Source organism: Salvia splendens, chromosome 10 (assembly GCF_004379255.2).
Source record: "Salvia splendens isolate huo1 chromosome 10, SspV2, whole genome shotgun sequence".
NCBI lineage: Eukaryota > Viridiplantae > Streptophyta > Magnoliopsida > Lamiales > Lamiaceae > Salvia > Salvia splendens.
Genome location: NC_056041.1, coordinates 16,787,595 through 16,805,066, shown reverse-complemented (window position 1 = coordinate 16,805,066; position 17,472 = coordinate 16,787,595). Strand labels below are relative to the sequence as shown.

At 38.8% G+C, this 17,472-nt stretch overlaps 1 protein-coding gene across 1 annotated transcript; it reads right to left on the bottom strand.

Moving 5' to 3' along the window:
- Positions 1 to 2,746: 2,746 nt before the first annotated feature.
- LOC121752347 (phosphoethanolamine N-methyltransferase 1-like) lies at positions 2,747 to 8,316 on the bottom strand. Its single transcript, XM_042147366.1, has 12 exons — positions 7,982 to 8,316; positions 7,782 to 7,897; positions 5,502 to 5,639; positions 5,283 to 5,420; positions 5,049 to 5,192; positions 4,696 to 4,806; positions 4,074 to 4,215; positions 3,682 to 3,962; positions 3,429 to 3,590; positions 3,287 to 3,340; positions 3,144 to 3,218; positions 2,747 to 3,066 (listed from the first exon to the last, which is right to left on the bottom strand). Exons 1-12 carry the CDS (start codon positions 7,995 to 7,997, stop codon positions 2,968 to 2,970), a joined length of 1,476 nt encoding a protein of 491 aa, XP_042003300.1. The 5' UTR covers positions 7,998 to 8,316; the 3' UTR covers positions 2,747 to 2,967.
- Between the last annotated feature and the right edge of the window lie 9,156 nt (positions 8,317 to 17,472).

The following is a 17,472-nucleotide window of genomic DNA, read 5'->3' as shown; positions in this document are numbered from 1 at the left end:
AGGGGGGGGGGGGGGGGGGGTGTACTTTAGTTCTATTATTTTCGTACCGTTCATTTAATTTCTTCAACATTCCTTTTTATGAATGAGCAAAGCAAATAAAACAAACCTAAGGAAAAAAAGGTTAACTTGGGATATCTAAACCCCAAATTTATGTCATTGGGCCAAACTAGCAGCTTGAAAATCTAAATTGGGCTTTTTCCTCACAGTTTTAAGCCCAAATTCTACATAGCAGTAAACCTTTCTCTCGTCTTACAGTACTCTTACTTGGAAAAGAAGGTTTAATCCTTAGATGATTTAGCTTATAAAACAAGTTCTGCTTGAATGTCCAGAAAAGACAGCATACCTTCTTAAAATTTGATAACTTTGACACATTTTCTAAAAACATTCTACATATTTAATTTTTAAATATACCACTCTAAGAGCATCCGCAATGGGGACGATATCGTCCGCCCACTGTGGGTGCGCGGACGATGCCCGATGCATCGTCCGCGCCCTATAGATCGTCCGCGGACGATACGCGGACGATAGGACATCGTCCGCGCCATCGTCCTCCCACTGTGGGCGACGCGGATGATGCAACGCGTTTTTTTATTCTGAAAATTTTATTTATATAAATACCCCCTACCCCACCTTCATTTGTAACCTTTCCATTCACTTTTCCACACTCAAATTACACTATAGAATGGATTCTGGTGAATACCCAAGTCCGAATAGTCCGATGTTCGGGGGTGGTGCACGTTGGCCAGGTACAAACCCTAACGAATATCGGTCGTTCGACTCCAACACGTAGTACGATCACGAATTCAGTACAGATTCATACGGTCTGTTTGATATGGAGCCGTCTCCAACTCGCCTCGCCGCCGCCAGAAAGAAGCGGAACCGGCACCGGGCATACAAGATGCCATCTCCGGAAACGAATGAAGAGTACGCCCTCGGGAAGACGAACTACCAACCGGATGAAACCCTTGTCTTGGCGAGGTGTTGGGTGGATATTTCGGAGGACCCGGTATTCGCGAACAACCAAAAGCAGGTTGCGTACTGGGAGCGCATCACCGAGCGCGTACAAGCGCCATAGGGAGCAGGTCCGCAAGCACTGGGATCAGGTGAAAAAGCAAGTCAACATGTTCTCGGCAGAGTACGAGAAGTGCTCGAGGGAGCAGGAAAGCGGCGAGAGCTTGAGCGATGTGCGCGATAGAGCGCTGTTGTCGTACCAGTCAATGTACGACGACTTCAAGCATTTCAACATCTGGGCGCTCTTGAAGGACAAACAGAAGTTCTATGGCGGGATTCTGTAATCGGCTGCGCCAAAGAGGACGAGGACTACCGAAGCCGGTGCTTACACAAGCAGCGAAAGCGGGGCATATCCGGTGGACCTCAACCGGACGATGTACGAGGAGGAGGAGAGTTCCGGCACACCGGTGTCTTCCCGACGTCCCATTGGCGTCAAGACTGCGAAGAACAAGGGGAAGGCGAAGGCGACATCCTCCTCGCAAGCCGCGGCCGCCCCCCATTGCCGATCCCGACCCCGACCCCGACCCCGGCGGCACTTGCCTACGCGGAGTTGGCAGCGGCCGCCAACCGGAGGACGTTGTTGGACACGCACAACGCCCTCATGCAATGTCAGGACCCGCCCAAAGCCGAATACCTCCAGGGGATGATCGATGAGCTGAGCCGCATATTGAGACTTTTGTAGAGTAGTCAACTTTTTTTCATTTCTAACTCGTGTAAAACTTTTTTTTAATCAATGTAGGATTTACCGTTTTTAATTAATCATGATATTTTTTTAATTATTTTGCATTGATATTTGAAAACATTTAAATTAATTAACAAAACAATAGTGAAACCTATAGGGCAGCCTTTAGGGAGGTTTATAGGGCGCCACACTGCAGGTGGAATGGTAGGAGGATAAAATGCTGACGTGACGGTGCATAGGGCGGGCTTTAGAGCGCCCCACTGCTAATGCTCTAATGTTTAAATTTACTACACCTTTTAACATTTATTTAAAAAAAAAACACATCTCACATTGTAGGCTTTGGTGTTTTGATTTTGCACGTTGTGTCCCACGTGTAGAATCGAGCATGCAAATCAAAAAAGAAATGCCAACTTTTGATTCAAGGATATAAATTTTGAATTTCTTTTTATTTGAAGAATGGACCACTGGTATTTGATAACTTTGATTTGAATCCACAGATCCTAAATAAGTCCTTTACCACTTTTTGAAATCAAAATAGTTTAAAGGTCAGATGGATTTGTTTTTTCATATTTTATAGGTTATGATATTTTTGCAAAACTGTGATATCAACTCCATAACTATAAGTATAGCAGTATAGAAATAGAAAGGGTTAGTTATTATTTGTAGTCCTTTTTTTTAAATTATAAATTTATCATTTAAATACTAGTATGTTTTAAAACATTGCACACGCATTCAGTTAAAAATCTTCAGTAATGTAATACTGTTGGAACATTTCTTTTAAATATAGAGACTATAGAACATATATAATGAGTCAAGTGGAGTGATAATAAAGTAGGAAATTTGTGAGAGAATAAAGTAGAACGAGAGTAAAATAAGAAAGAAATCAAAATAAGAGATTAAGTGAATTGTATTTTGCCAATTAATGAGCGTGCTTTAGCTTTAGTTAACTAGAAAGCTTAATGATTATGGATTGTAGACAAAATAGGATTAATTCATGCCTCCAAAGATTTATGGCTGCAAAATGTATGAATGGGTTAAATCACTTGTAACAAGTTTTGAGGTGGTAAAATTTATAGTAGATAAAAAATATGAGCATTCAAGTACAGAACAAACAAAGTAGATGGATGTCTAGAAACTGACTGCTAAGAATAGCTGTTGGCATCAACATACACAGATACAACACACTACACCCATATTATTCAACACCATGCCTTTTATTGAACTAAAACAGATGGATACTAATACGACTAGGCACGCCAAAACACCCAAGGATTTCACTGTTTCTTGCCGATGAACAGACCCCACCTCTGCTCCCCCGAGGAGCTCCTCACGAGCTTAGCCTTCCAGCCTCCAACTATGTCGTTATAGTCCTCCTACATATAGACGCAACACGGTGATGGAGCATTACTATCCAGTCATGAGTAGGGTACTAAAACAAATGAAGTCTTACCTCAGAGAAGTCGCTTATAAACGTTTCCTTGTCCTTCTCCACCGTGGCCAATTCCTTCTGGAGAACTTTCAGGAACTGCAGAGCAAGAAACGACGTCGTTAGCTATGCCCTGTTCTATTTTAAGTGATTAGGCCAACAAGTACCTGATCAGTTCGATCCTCAGCAATGACATCAACGAAGCCAGCATCACGAAGCATCTGCAAGCACAAGGACAGGGAGAAAATGCTTGGTAAGGAGAGGGAGGATGCAGATGTAACAGTGGTGCAATGTGATTGCAATCGTTACCTGACCATAAGCCTTAACATCGTGCAGATCGTATCCCCTTTGCTTAATGTACTCTGCAAATTCAGCAGATGGGGTCCCGGAGTTTCTGCAGTAATCGCTTATGAGGACTTTCCCTCCCGGCTTCAGCCACTTGTAGAACGACCTGAACAACGCAGGCTTGTCCTGAAAACAATGCCACGGTTTGCAAATCAGACGACATTGAATAAACTTTAGACCTTAGACCCTATACCCCGATCCAAGGTGAGAAAATTACTTGAATGTGAAGGATTGTATCGCGACTGTAGATCACATCAAATGAGCCATCGGGATACTCTTTCTTGGTGCAATCGGCAACTTCAAATTCAACAGCACAGTTGAGGCCAATGGCGCGCTCGAGAGCAAAAGAGATCATGTTGATGGAGAGGTCTATGCCAACAACATGAACATCGTATTTCTCTGCCATGTAGAAATCGCCTCCACCAATGCCGCACCCCACGTCTAGGACCTTCTGGCCGGGCTGAAGGTCCAGTTTGGCCACAAATTCACTAGTTGTTTCTGTTCATAATCAAGATGAGTGCATGAAAATAAGCATCACAAATTCATAGCTGACACGATTTCTCAATGTTGCATACTTTTCTGGTAACCTCAAAAGCTCCGAAGACATACCTAGTCCTCCGGTGCTCACGTATCCCTGTCCAAAGACGCGCTCATAGCGCAATATTCCGCTGCATTTGTATTGGACTGTGTCCAAGAATTTCTGGAATTTCCTGTCATCATCTGAAGTAACCTTTTGCCAGAGCCAGCAAATCTGCATAAAAAATAACAGATTAAAAAATTATTGCAGTATATATTTCTACTCTAGTTTATATAGTTTGAGGATTAGATTTTTTTTTTAAATGACAAGATATCAAATGCCAAACCTCTCTGTTATTATGTAAATTGATTAATCCATAGACACCATTTATTTTCTGGGCTTATGAGAGGTTTCTGCTTTACATACAGGGCAGGCAGGTAAATTTGAAGCCTAAATTCAAGTATTCAACAACTAAAATCTTCAATCCTCATTAAAATCAAAATACATATATAATTTAAAAGAAAAAAACTAACAACAACACAACAACATGTTCCATGCTTCTAACTAGGATTCATGGGACTAATTAATATGCATTCCCAGAAACAGCTTCGTAAGCTGTTCGAATTTTGAAGGTTTCATAACTTTCCAGCAAGTGAGCTAGATGGCAGATATATGACAGGTGAAACAAATTTGAGTAAAGGCGAACAACGTTACCTGATTCTGATTCTTCTTGTTTTTGACATAAGCTCCAATGCACTTGCAGCCAATGAGAGAGAGCTCGAATGAATTACCAGAACTATCAGCCGATTCGCATTCTTTGAACACCTGGAACAGATGTATGCGCATTCGCAAAACAAAATGAGCCAAAGTCCAAATATTTATGAATTATTTATATGTCTAGACAAAACTATTATGAAATGATACAAATCTGTGTCGTGGTCCCTTATCTCAATTATTAGGTGAAGTTAATGAATCAACATCAGCAATATTTGTATTTTCACAGTGAGAAAGTCTTGAACATGACGCGATCTTTAATTTTAATGTTGCAATAAAAAAAAGGCTCGAACCTTGGTGTAGAAACTTGGTTCACGGTAATGAGTGGGATTAGACTTTCGCTTGTGATCACCGGACTGATGGAAACACGACTCTCTGAAGAAGATATAGCCACCAACTTTCAACCATTTGACCAATCTCTTTGCAAGGTCCTCAACCTGAAACGAAACAGGCCAAGTGTTCATCACATAGTAACAAATAGAATCAACAGAAAACTACAATCAAGAAAAGGAGGTAAGAAGCTTCACCTCTTTGTCCGAGAGATACATTAGTAGCCAGTTTGAGAATATCACGTCCAGAGACCCTTCAGGGAAGGTCAGGTCCGGTGATGTCACGTCAGCACAGATAAATTTGACATTTTTATGATGCCCGTTGAGAGCTTCATTCTGCAACAAAACAGAGTCGTTAGTTTTGGCTTCAAGAGTTATAGCAAAGTACGCGCTTAAACAATAGTTGATCTAATCTACCTTCTTTATCACACTTTCAATGAAGTCGAGAGCGATCACTTGACCCGCCGTTTTAGCCAGTTCACTGGTGAAGCGGCCAATGCCGGCTCCAAGCTCCAGAACTGACTTTCCCTCAAAGTGTGGGAGCAGAGACATCACCTAACAAGATTTTTGGTGCAGAGAAATTATTAAAGGAAAAAAATTAAAGACAAGATGAGAGACATATGCCTTATTAACAAATGAAATAATATGGCAGACATATGGCATATAATACAGTCACAGATAAAAATAATAATAGCTCAAAGCATAGACACTACTAAAATTGCTAAACGAAGCACTTTTTTATATTCCTTTCGCTGAAAGTTTTGGAGGGAATTGCAGAGTAGTATATTAGGCCACCCGCAACGCGTCACGCGGGTGGCCCGTAATCCATCACGCCGGGACGAGATGACGTCGTGACGCGTTGCAGCGCCCCGTCTCGTCCCCAGCACGCCGAGACGGATGGCGAGACGTCTGGCCACGCGCCAGAGCGACGTGGCGCGCTCCGGCACCATGCGTGACGCCCACTCGCCGGCCCGCGAGTCGGCATCGTCACGCTGACGCAATAAATCATTTTTTTTAAAAATCAAATAAAAAAAATTAAAAAAACGAAAAACGGTAATATTACCATTTTTCTTTATTATAATTTTTTTAAATTATTTTTCTACTCTATAAATACTCCTAATTCATCCTCATTTCACACACAAATACACATCTATTCTTCCCAAATCATCTCCATTTCCTCTCCAATTTTCATCTAACCTCTCATCACAAAATGTCCGGCGACGGAAACTCTAGCGGTGGCGGCTCCGGCGGGTTCGACATCAACGCGTTCGGCGACTGGATGGCATGTACAATGTCCTGAGTGGTGGTTTCGGTTCGTCGACGCTGGGCACCCAGGGTTCGTCGACGTCGGGGGTACCAACCACCCCATTTTGATGTGGATGCATACGTTCGTCCCTCCGCCCCGAGGTATTTACAGGGATTATCCCAGATTCGGGAGGATTTTAATTATGTGTTTTTTTATTTTTTGAATTTTAAGTTGTATTTTTATTTTATGTTGTAATTTTATTTTATTTAATGAAGTGTGTTTTTATTAACTGAATTTTGTTGGAAATAAAAATAAAAAATGGAATTGAATGAATAGTAATTTAAGAGACGGTTAAGGGACGGATAAGAGATGGAGGGTTGCAGGTTCCGTCCTTTAGTTAAGAGATGGAGTAAAAAAGTACAGTGGGGCCCATGAATAATAATTTAAGGAACGATTAAGGGACGTATAAGAGACAGCGTTGCAGATGGCCTTATATAGTTAGCCTCCGAAATTGGTGAACTCGACCATGAGACATTGGCCTCCGGCAACCCTCATGTAATAATAAATTATTTTACTAACAGCAGGCATAAAAAATTCACACACATACACAATTCAACATCATTTTCAAACCATAAGTATGACAAAACAAGTAGTTGGAAATTTTCCTTTTTTTAACAAGATTCCCAAAAGTGGCCATAAAGTATTGAAATGATTCGAGCTTGAATAATCATCAATAATTTGGGTCACTAGAAGCAAAGATAATGATTGTAAATAAAAAATATGCAAAGCATAATCAAACTAATGACAGTTACACTTACACATCCAACTCTATATTAATTAAAAAGGGATAGTAGTCTGTAAATATTAAAATTTTAACACACGAACTTGAAAATCTGGTCTTAAAATTTTCAATTGCTGAATACTTAATTTAGTACTCCCTCCGTCCCGCACTACTCGCACTTATTTCCTTTTTGGGCGTCCCAAGTTACTTGCACTCTTTCCATTTTTAGTAAAAAATTTCACCTACCGCCGTCATTTTTGACTTTCCTATATACTCATTCCTTAATCTCCGAGCCGAAAAGGAAATGAGCGAGTAGCCCGGGACGGAGGGAGTAGCAGTATACTCCACTGAGAATCTGAGATCTAATTTTGCTATCGAAACCGAATTTTTCTATTAACTTCGCCCTCATATTCAACCTGGCAAGATACATCCACTGAGAATCTGAGATCTATCTCATGACCAAATTAAGATGAAATTAAATGTTCAACAATTAGCTGAAAATTTTAAAAACTAGTATCCCTAAAAAAAATAATAAAACTCACCAAAGATTCCATCTTTTTAGTCGTGCATTATAAAAGAAGCAAAAAATCACATCAAGATCCTCAAACATACACACACACACACACTAAAATATTCAAGAGAGAGAGGGGGGGGGGGAGAGAGATAAGACCTCAGGCCTCTCTTCTTTGTCAAGATCAGCCGCCTTGGAATCAAGCATCATAGCTTCCAATGTGAGGTCAGCAGAATGCTCCGTCCAGTAACTCTTCTGAACCTCACGCTCTTCCTCTGCAAATTCCAATTTCAATTAAAAACAAAAATGCAATTAAAAGAAATTAGTTAACAGGCAGATAAATTTATAATCCAAAAAACCTTGAACGACAGCCATGGTGAGAAGCGAGAGTGAGGTGGAGAGAGGGTATGAAGATGAAGAGGGGTTTTAAAGATGGAAATTGGCAGAAAAATCTAACAACCCTCAATAGCAATGCGAGATCTTGAAAATGTCCTGGATCTGCGGTTGCAAGATTGACCCTTTTGATGCATTAGCTGTGGGTAAAGAGGTGGAGATGGGAGCGCTATTTATAGCCGAATATCGGAGATACTTATTCAAGAAATGGTGTTAAAAATGAGAAATGGTGTAGGAAGAAGCAGAAGAAGAAGGTGATGGATGCGGAGATTGGTAGGTAAATCGCAGGATGATTGCACGGCCAAATGGGCCACTACCACGTGAACCTACACTAGATTCTCTCCTGCATCACTAATTATCTTTTTTTATCATTGCTAATTTTATGTTTTTCTCATAAAATGTAAAAAAGTTCCTTTACAACATCCCCAACTGTGCTTTATGGGACGGACGTGCCGCTAAGCAGGGCGACGTGGCAGCACACCATTAGCCCGGCTTAGCCATTGGCATTTTCCAATTTTCTTTTTAAAAAAATCAAATTTTAATTTAAAAATTATTTTTAGATTAAAAAAATCCCAATTTCCAAAAAATTATATCAATTTTCTCACCACTTTTAATTTATTTTTCATTTTTACCCCCAAAACTCACATTTTTCATCTATAAATACCCTTATTTCCACACAAAAAATTTCCTACCACACTATACAATTCTCATCTAAATTCTCTCATCAATTCTCAATCTTTCACTCTTGCAAAAAAAATGTCCGGCTTCGGCGATCACCCCTCCGACTCTCGTGGTTGGAACCACGAATGGTTCCCTAGTCCGGAAATGGAATTCTCGCCTCCTCCCCTAACCCAAGGTTCTCAAATTCCGGGTGGCTACCGTCCTTACCCGGTGGACGAGCAAGATGCCCCCGATGGGCTATACGGGTGGGCACCCGAACAAGGATCGGGAGGGAGCGGCGGCTCCCAAACTCCTCCTATTCCTACTCCTCGTAGTACTCGTGTCCAGGGTCGTGGCAGTGACTCTCACGTCCGCACCTCGTACACTCCGAGGGAGATGGATATGTTATTCAAAACCTACTTGAAAATCTCTAAAGATCCAGAGATTGGCACGAATCAAACCGGGGATAGGTTTTGGTTCCGCGTCTCTCGTCGGTTCAATGCCATCCTACCGGAGAGAACCATCGAGCGAAATGAGAGTATGGTGGGCAATGCCATCTTCAGAGCCAACGAAGAAATCCAAAAGTTCCAGGGGATTTATCTCCAGGAACAGGAGTCGGCGGGGAGCGGCAAGAGCGAGCTCGACATCATCAGTGCCGCCATGACGACCTACCAATCTTCTTATTACAAACCATTCAAGTACCTCAACAATTGGCAGGAGGTTCGTACGCATCCGAAGTATATAGGAGGCTTATCATCCTCCTCCAGCTCCTCCAACAAACGGTCGAGGTCGTTATCCGACGCCGGCTCGGAAGAGGTGGCTAGCCAGCTTGCCAAAACTAACTTGGGTAGCCCCGACGCCGGCCCAAGTAGTTCCCAACGCCGGCCGCAAGGAAGGAAACAGACGACGGCCAACCGTCGTCGCGCCGCTGCCGCTCCTGCTCCCTTTGTGCCACCTCAACTGCCCACCAACTCGTTGTGGGCCCTTTTGGCTCAACTGAATATGGCCAATACGTCTCACATGTCTCCCAAACAACTTGATGCACATTATGCAATGATACGAGGTCTCCAAAAAATATTTGGGATAGAATAGTCTTCCACGAAGGTGTTTTATGTATGTAATTTCTAATTTGTAGGATTTTATTTATGTAATATTTAATAAAACTTGACAAAATAAAAAAAAGGTGGGTAAAGTAGCTAAGAAGATAAAAAAATGAGTAAAATAAGATAGAAAAAAATGTACTGTGTAAGTAAATAGTACTTTCTCTGTTTTTTAAAAGTATAAATTAATTTTTTTTAGTTCGTTTTCTAAAAATAGAAACTCTGCATTTTAGGAAATGGGTTCCATAATTCTATAATCATTTTAAAATGGATTTCAAAATTATAGCCTTGAATTTTAAAAAATTGTTTGCCTTTGTAGAAAAAAGGGATAGAAAAAGATATTGAAATGTAAATTCTCATTTATATACTTCATCCGTCCCAAGATAGTTGAGTCATTTTTTTTTCACGTGTTTTGAGGAAATAATACTCTCTCCATTCCCCACTTTGTCGAACCAAATTGCTTGATTTTAATGATAATACAATTAGTATGGTTTAGGACCACTAGGGGGATACACTAAGAGCATCCACAGTAGGACGAACATCTCAATAGCCTAGCACTAGGACATCCCAAAAACACCTCCTGACACGTCAGTAGGACATCCCACTGCACAATAATAGCCTAGCACTAGGATATCCCAATAGCCTAGCACAATAATAACAAATTCACAAATACGGAATTAAAATTTCGACACGAATACGGAGAAAATAAAGTTCAACGAGTCGTATATATAGAGTTAAAAAATCGAAAAATGCTCTCGTCCGTCAGCTCGTCCATCGCCTGACCACAATAGCGGACGAGCGCCTCCCACCACGGACAACCTCTTGTCCGTTGTGGACGTCCGTCATCCGCTCGTCGGCTCCAAAAGTGGACGTCCGCGACGGACGAGCCGCTAGTCGGTCGCTCGTCCGCCGGACGTCTACTATTGCGGGTGCTCTTACATTACATATTGCATAACCTTCGCAACCAAGGATTATCATCGTCATTATCATTAGCACAAATATAGGTATTGAAAATGACAAAAATGACAATCTAAAAAATTATCAAATAGAGTACATAATTTTTAGTTAGTATTTGTCGAAAGTATCTATGAATAAATTTGAAAATGAACATTATAAAATATCAGGTCAGTTCATACGTACACTAAATTATTGCTCGAATACTTCTAGAGTTCCATATTAGGAAATAAAATCTAAAATGAAAATTGTGGACCAAATTAAAGAGTACTTACAATGTGACAAGTTGACAATAGACTAACACTTAGTAGTAGTACTTCTCCGCCCCACTTAAAATATTTATTTTATTGAATGACACTAGATTTTAAGAGAAATTAGTTAGGTAGATTAAGAGCATCTGTAATGGTGTGGATGTCCTGGTGGACTTCTCGGCAGACTTCCCAAAAACACTTTCTGCCACGTCATAAGGACCCACTGCACTGACACGTCATAAGGGCATCCTACTGCACAATGACGGACATCCCCAAGGACATCCCGACGGACATCCATAAAAAAAATAAAAAATCGGGACATCCGTCGGGACGTCTGTCGTGGCACCGCAATGGCGGACGTCACGACGGACGTCCCGGAAAGCTGCGGATGTGCGGTGTCCATAGCCGACGTCCGCGTCCGCCCCTCCCTCGCCTAATGGTAGACGTCCCGCGCGGATGTCTGGCACGCCGGTCCGAAGTCCGGCGGGACATCCTCCATTGTGGATGCTCTAAGTAGAGAGAATATACTACATCCGTCTCATAAAAATATATGCACTTTCCATTTTCGTATGTCCCACAAAAATATATGCATTCCATTTTTAAAAAGTTAATATCAATTTAAAAATGTAGGTCTCACTATACACTAACACTACTTTAACTATCATTCTCATTATCTCTCTTATTTTATCAATTTAATCTTAATTCTTGTGTCATATTCATTGTTTATATTTTTATGAGACGGAGGAAGTAATTTAAAATTGAAAAAAAAGGAGATATATTTTAAAAAGTGAATATTTTCGATTAGACAAACTAGAAAAAATAAATATGAACGTACAGTAGGGAGTATACTTACTAACTAAAATTAAGTGGAGACGATAGCCTAATCGAAAGGGCACATGAGAGATACGCAGCGCTTTTATGTTGCGACATGCTATTGGTCTGAATTATTCATTTTTGTCGTAAACTGAGCGTGGGGACTAATATTTAATTATTTTTGTGGATTCTTGAATCTTTATTATTAGTAGTTGTATTATCTCAACATCGGTTTCATAATAATAATAAAAAAATAAATGTTTCTTGGATCCATTGCCCGATATTCAAAGTATTGATATGGTCACGGATAAAATTTATGATATTATTTATCAAATTGAAAATTAGTGGAAAAAATCTAATTTTCTGAAAATTCTATGATATTAGAGACCAATATCATTAAAATTTATTAGAAATTAAATCTACTTTTTGCTCTCTCACCCTTATTTCTGCGTATTCTGAATCTGCTACATACCTTTGAGCATCTCTCAACCATATCTTCTTAACTCATGCTGTGTTTAGAAAATTCTGATTATGTTTCTCTTTGTTCGGTTTAAAAAATGCTAAAAGGGACAAAAAATGATAATCACATTAATTTTTGGCACTGGAAGATTTAAATCAAAGCTACGATTAATAATTTTCTCAAAATTCAGACTATGCTAAAATTATCAAAATTGAAGTTAAAGCCATAAATCGAAAAAGAATAAAAATCAAAAGGATAGAAAGTATAATTAACACCACTATTATTTATCAAAAAGTTTGTGGTGCTGCGGAATCTTGAGTGCTCAGATTATTGGCTTTAAATTATTCAATTTTGTCGTGTTGATTGCCGTGGATTCAGCGATGGAAATAATATACTACTATTAAATTTAATACTAGATTCTAATTACACTTGTGATATTTCACAAACGACAATCTATGATTTTTGTTAAGTATAATTTAGATTGTGGTTGTAACATAATATTTAACGTAAATTCTTAAATAAATGATGTTGGTCTAATTTTGATCTTAAATTTTACATTATTTTACATTTTTAGTGCGATATCTTGAATAAGGCAAATTTGTTCATATCCTATCATATCATGACATCGATCAAAACGTATATGAATTGACAGCACAATATTTCCTATAATGTTCATAACCCCTCGTCATACCCAAAAGGCATTACACATTTTCAAATAATATTAAAATTTGAGTAAATTTCGTTACTAAGAGCATCTCCAATGCCGGCGTCAAAATCGCGACGCCGATTTTTCGCCGACGCCGGTTCTTACGTCGAACCATTGGAACCGGCGTCGGTGAAATCGGCGTCAAAATCGGCGTGGCCATGCCGATTCGCGTGATGACGCCGGTTCCGACGCCGATCCTCACGGCGCCATTGTAGGCCCCCTATTCGGCGTCAAACCGGCGTCAGATTTTAAAAAAAAAAAAAATTTCGAAAACACTATTCGGTTTTTTTCGAAAACCGGAGAGAGCCTACCCCGATCCGCAGAAGAAGTACTATGAGTTCACCTACTGGAACTGCTACGTTGTGCTCAACGAGTCGGAGAAATTTTGGGCAGGTGTCGACGCTGGCTGGCCGAAGAGGCAGAAACTGAACTATACCGGAGATTATAGCGGCAGCAGCGGTGGTTCGACAGACCTCCCCGAGACGGCCAAGGAGGTCCCGACTCCTCGTTCGTTCGGTCGCCGACCTCGCCCGGTTGGCCAAAGGCGGGCGCAACAGGTTGCGAGGGGGGCACCCCGAGTTCCCAGGGGGTCCATTCGACATCCCCCCTCGGCAGGTCTACCGAGGAGCTCAAATTCTTCGCGCACCAACAAACGCGCGCTCAAATGGTGAAGACCTTAGCCGACTTCCAAGCGGCGGTGGACCCCGAGGTGAAGGATTTTCTTCGTGTATTGCTCCAGAGCCAGCGTGAAGAATTGGAGGCGATGAGGAGGGACACCGGCGGGAATAGCCGCGGCGTAGGTGGCGACGGAGGCGGCGGCGACGACGGTGAAGAAGCGCTGGGCGACGACGGAGAAGAGGACAGCGGCGAGGAGTGATTTTGTTTTACTTTTTTAAATTAATGTACTTTTTAATTTTTGTACTTTTTTTTTAAATTATTGTACTTTTTTTTTTTAAAAATTAATGTACTTTTTAAGTTTTAATATTATTATTCGAATTTTCCGTATTTGTCTCGTAAATTAAATTCCGTATGTTGATACGAGTGTAAATTAAATTATATAATTGTTATTAGTGATTTGGATAGGTAGTGTGAAGGCTATGTGATGCTATTTGATGTCCAGTTGATGTGGCAAGCTGATGTGGCAGGAGAATTGTAGTGCTGATGATGTGGCAGTGTGAAGGCTATGTGAGGGCTATTTGACGTCCAGTCTTACTGGAGATGCTCTAAGAATAGCTTGCCACCGGCTACACAAGCTCGCTAGTTCTTTATTCTGCCTAATTTTTGGGCACCACAAAATAATACTCGTTCCGTCCTTAAAAATTTATCACATTTCATTTTCTGCACTCGTTTTAAAAAAATGATAATAAATAGCTAAAGTGAAAAAAGAGTAAAGTAAAAGAGAGAATAATGTAAATATGAGTTTTCTCTACATTATTCTCATTCTTACTTAACCATCTTTCCACTTTAACTATTTGTTATCATTTTTTCAAAACGAATGCAGAAAATGAAATGTGACAAATTTTTGAGGACAAAGGGAGTTATCCTTGAAATTTTATTTGTTTATTAATACTCTCTCCGTCCATAAAAATAATACTACTATAATTTGTAAACAATACGAATTTTAATAAGAAATTGACAAAGTAAGAAAAAAATGTATATAAAATAAGAGAGATAGCGAAATAATAGAGTAAAATAAAAGAAATCAGGGGTAAGGTGGATATAATATAAAAGAAAATTTTTATATTTTTAGCAATAAACTATTTGTTTGTTGACATAAGTACTATTTTTGGTGGACAATACAGTTCTATTAACGTATACTCCGTATTCAAATATAGCCGTCAATCAATAATAGTACAATAAATTTATTTGTAAATCAATAAAGGACATTTTATCCGAGTCAGTAAGCAAGATACTCTTATATTCAAATATAGCCGTTAATCAATAATAGTACACTAAATTTTATTTGTAAATTATAATGTTATTATATTATTTCCAAACAAAAAATAAAAGATTCTATAAATTAATCTGTCATTATGAAATCGAACGTCTTGTTTTATATACACAACAATATGAAATTATCTTTGTGTACGTATTATACGTGGATGTATACCAACTCTCGTGGTTATGATATTTATGACTTGTTAACTACATTAAATTATCATTTTTCATATATCAAAAGAGAATCAATGTACCGTCGAATATAAGCTACTTGATATTATCATAGGCAAATTATTTAAGCAAAATCAAATATTTACATAAATCATAATTAGATTGATAAATTACAATTATTGACAGTAACTATATCGAGAATTAGCAACCTATTATTAGATATTAGCAAATTTTGAATAGGGATCAGTGAACCCTTAAACCGGAGTGCGCCTTGGAAAATTGACTTTGAGAGTTTTAGCAAAACACGATAGTATCACTATTGCAATTATATAAGACGATTTGACTTTTGAAAAATATTGAGAAATTAATTGGAAACAACGTATACAATAAATTCTGTAATATGCCCAGATTTATTTTGATTATAAATCAATACCAACAAGTTAAATAGGGGTATATTTGTAAAGGAGTTAAAAATTGCAAAACATAGTTTGAATTTTATTGTATGATTGGATTGGGAAGGTAGTCTTTCCACACCATTTTTTAATAAAAAATGTATATTTTGCTATAAACTAAAAAGTTCAATTATTTTTAATATCCCATGTTCTAATGAAGATGATCCATTTTTATCTTTAGAATATTGTCCTAGCATCTAAAAAAAGAGGTCATTTTGTTTGGAATGAAATTTTTTTTGAAGGGGTTAATAATGTCGTGTCTCAAACTTTGCAGAAGCTAGTAGAATGTAACATTAAATTAACTTGTTAGAATATCAAGTTGATAATGAAAAGAGTTAGCATGATTGATTCGCATAAATTTCCTTTAACACTATAATGGATTAACATGGTAAAGTGATTGTTGAAGCTAAAGATTTGTGATTCTCAGTCATTGTGAAAGATTAGTTAAATCTTTGTTCATCGAAAAAAAGGGCGGTGTAATCTACTTAATAAATAAAAAATGAAATGCATAAAGGAGATGATTAGTTAATTTAGTTTAGAGAGATGGGCTTCCCAGACAGTTGAAAGATCCATGACAATATTTGTTTATAAAGACTCGATCTAGATAAACATCATCATTATCATACCACTTTTCTTGAATGGTGGAACACTAAATAAAGACTTTCTTCTGCCCCATTATTTTGCTCTTCAATTATTGCATATATTGAAAGTGATTACTTTCTTTTCCTCTTTCTTTTCCTTTTAATTTGGGGTTTTAATTAATTCTAGACATTGTAAGTATGTAGCCAGTGATAGTCTGTGTTCGCAGAGTATGGAAATAATGAACTAGGAATAAATGAATTCATTGATCTTGGATCTTCTTAACTTGCCATCTGATTATTTCCCCAATGATTTAAGGGTTGATAACGTTATTAGATGTAATCCTAATTCCTAAATTAGACAACAATATCTTTGAGACAATTTAAATGAAGAATGTGCATCTTCCACAAAGAACGTCAGGACAATCGAAGATTTTTTTATAAATAAAAAAAGGCTCGAGCCGGCAAGCAGCAAGCAAAGGTTGAAGACAAATGGCCAGATGCCAAGTTGCAAAAACCAAAAAACAGAAAAGTGCAATGACATCTCAGTCAAACACCAACAAACAAGCTAACGCTAAACACCCAACGAGCCAAAGAAACATCAACAACAACAACACAAACCTGGTATAAATCTTCACTCCAAAACCTGAAGACGTGCACTAGATCGATTGACATTTTGTGTTGTGGGGGGAGGTTTGGACAGCCACTTGTATTCCATAGCGTAAGTTGCAAAAATGGTCTTCTCTTTTCGGCCTCCCAATTTAGCTCAAACTTTTGGAAAATTATTTTATTCCGTATGTTACAGATCGACCAAGATATGATATAGTAAAACATAGAGATCCATGTTTTTTTATCACTCTTTTGGAGAGGGGTGCCCAACCAAGAGAGGAAACACGCCATGGGGTCCTTAGGGAGGCATATGGATATGTTCCATCTATCACAACCGTAGTACTACACTTGGCTTGAAATTCTGCAGCTGAAAATAATATGCTCCAAATATCCGGCTCCTAATTACAAAAGATGCATCGGTCATTTTCAATTCATGCTATGCCATGTCTGAACAGTCTCTCCTTGGTGTTGAGTTTTCCTTGCAATACGAACTAACCAGTCTGGACAATTGAAGATGATCTAATGGAGATTTTCTTTTTCAATTAATGATTTCTTGAACTATTTAGATGTCTCTTTGAGGCCTCTGGCTTCCTAAACTTCAAACTTAAAAAGTTAACCAGAATATGATTCCATTAAAATAAGCCAAAAGAATTACCTCAGACAATAAAATTTCAGATTTTTTTTTATTGCTCCATACATTTCAACCAAAAATCCGTTCTTTGTTGGTAACCACATTTTTGGTCTAATGACTATAGGGGGCCGGCC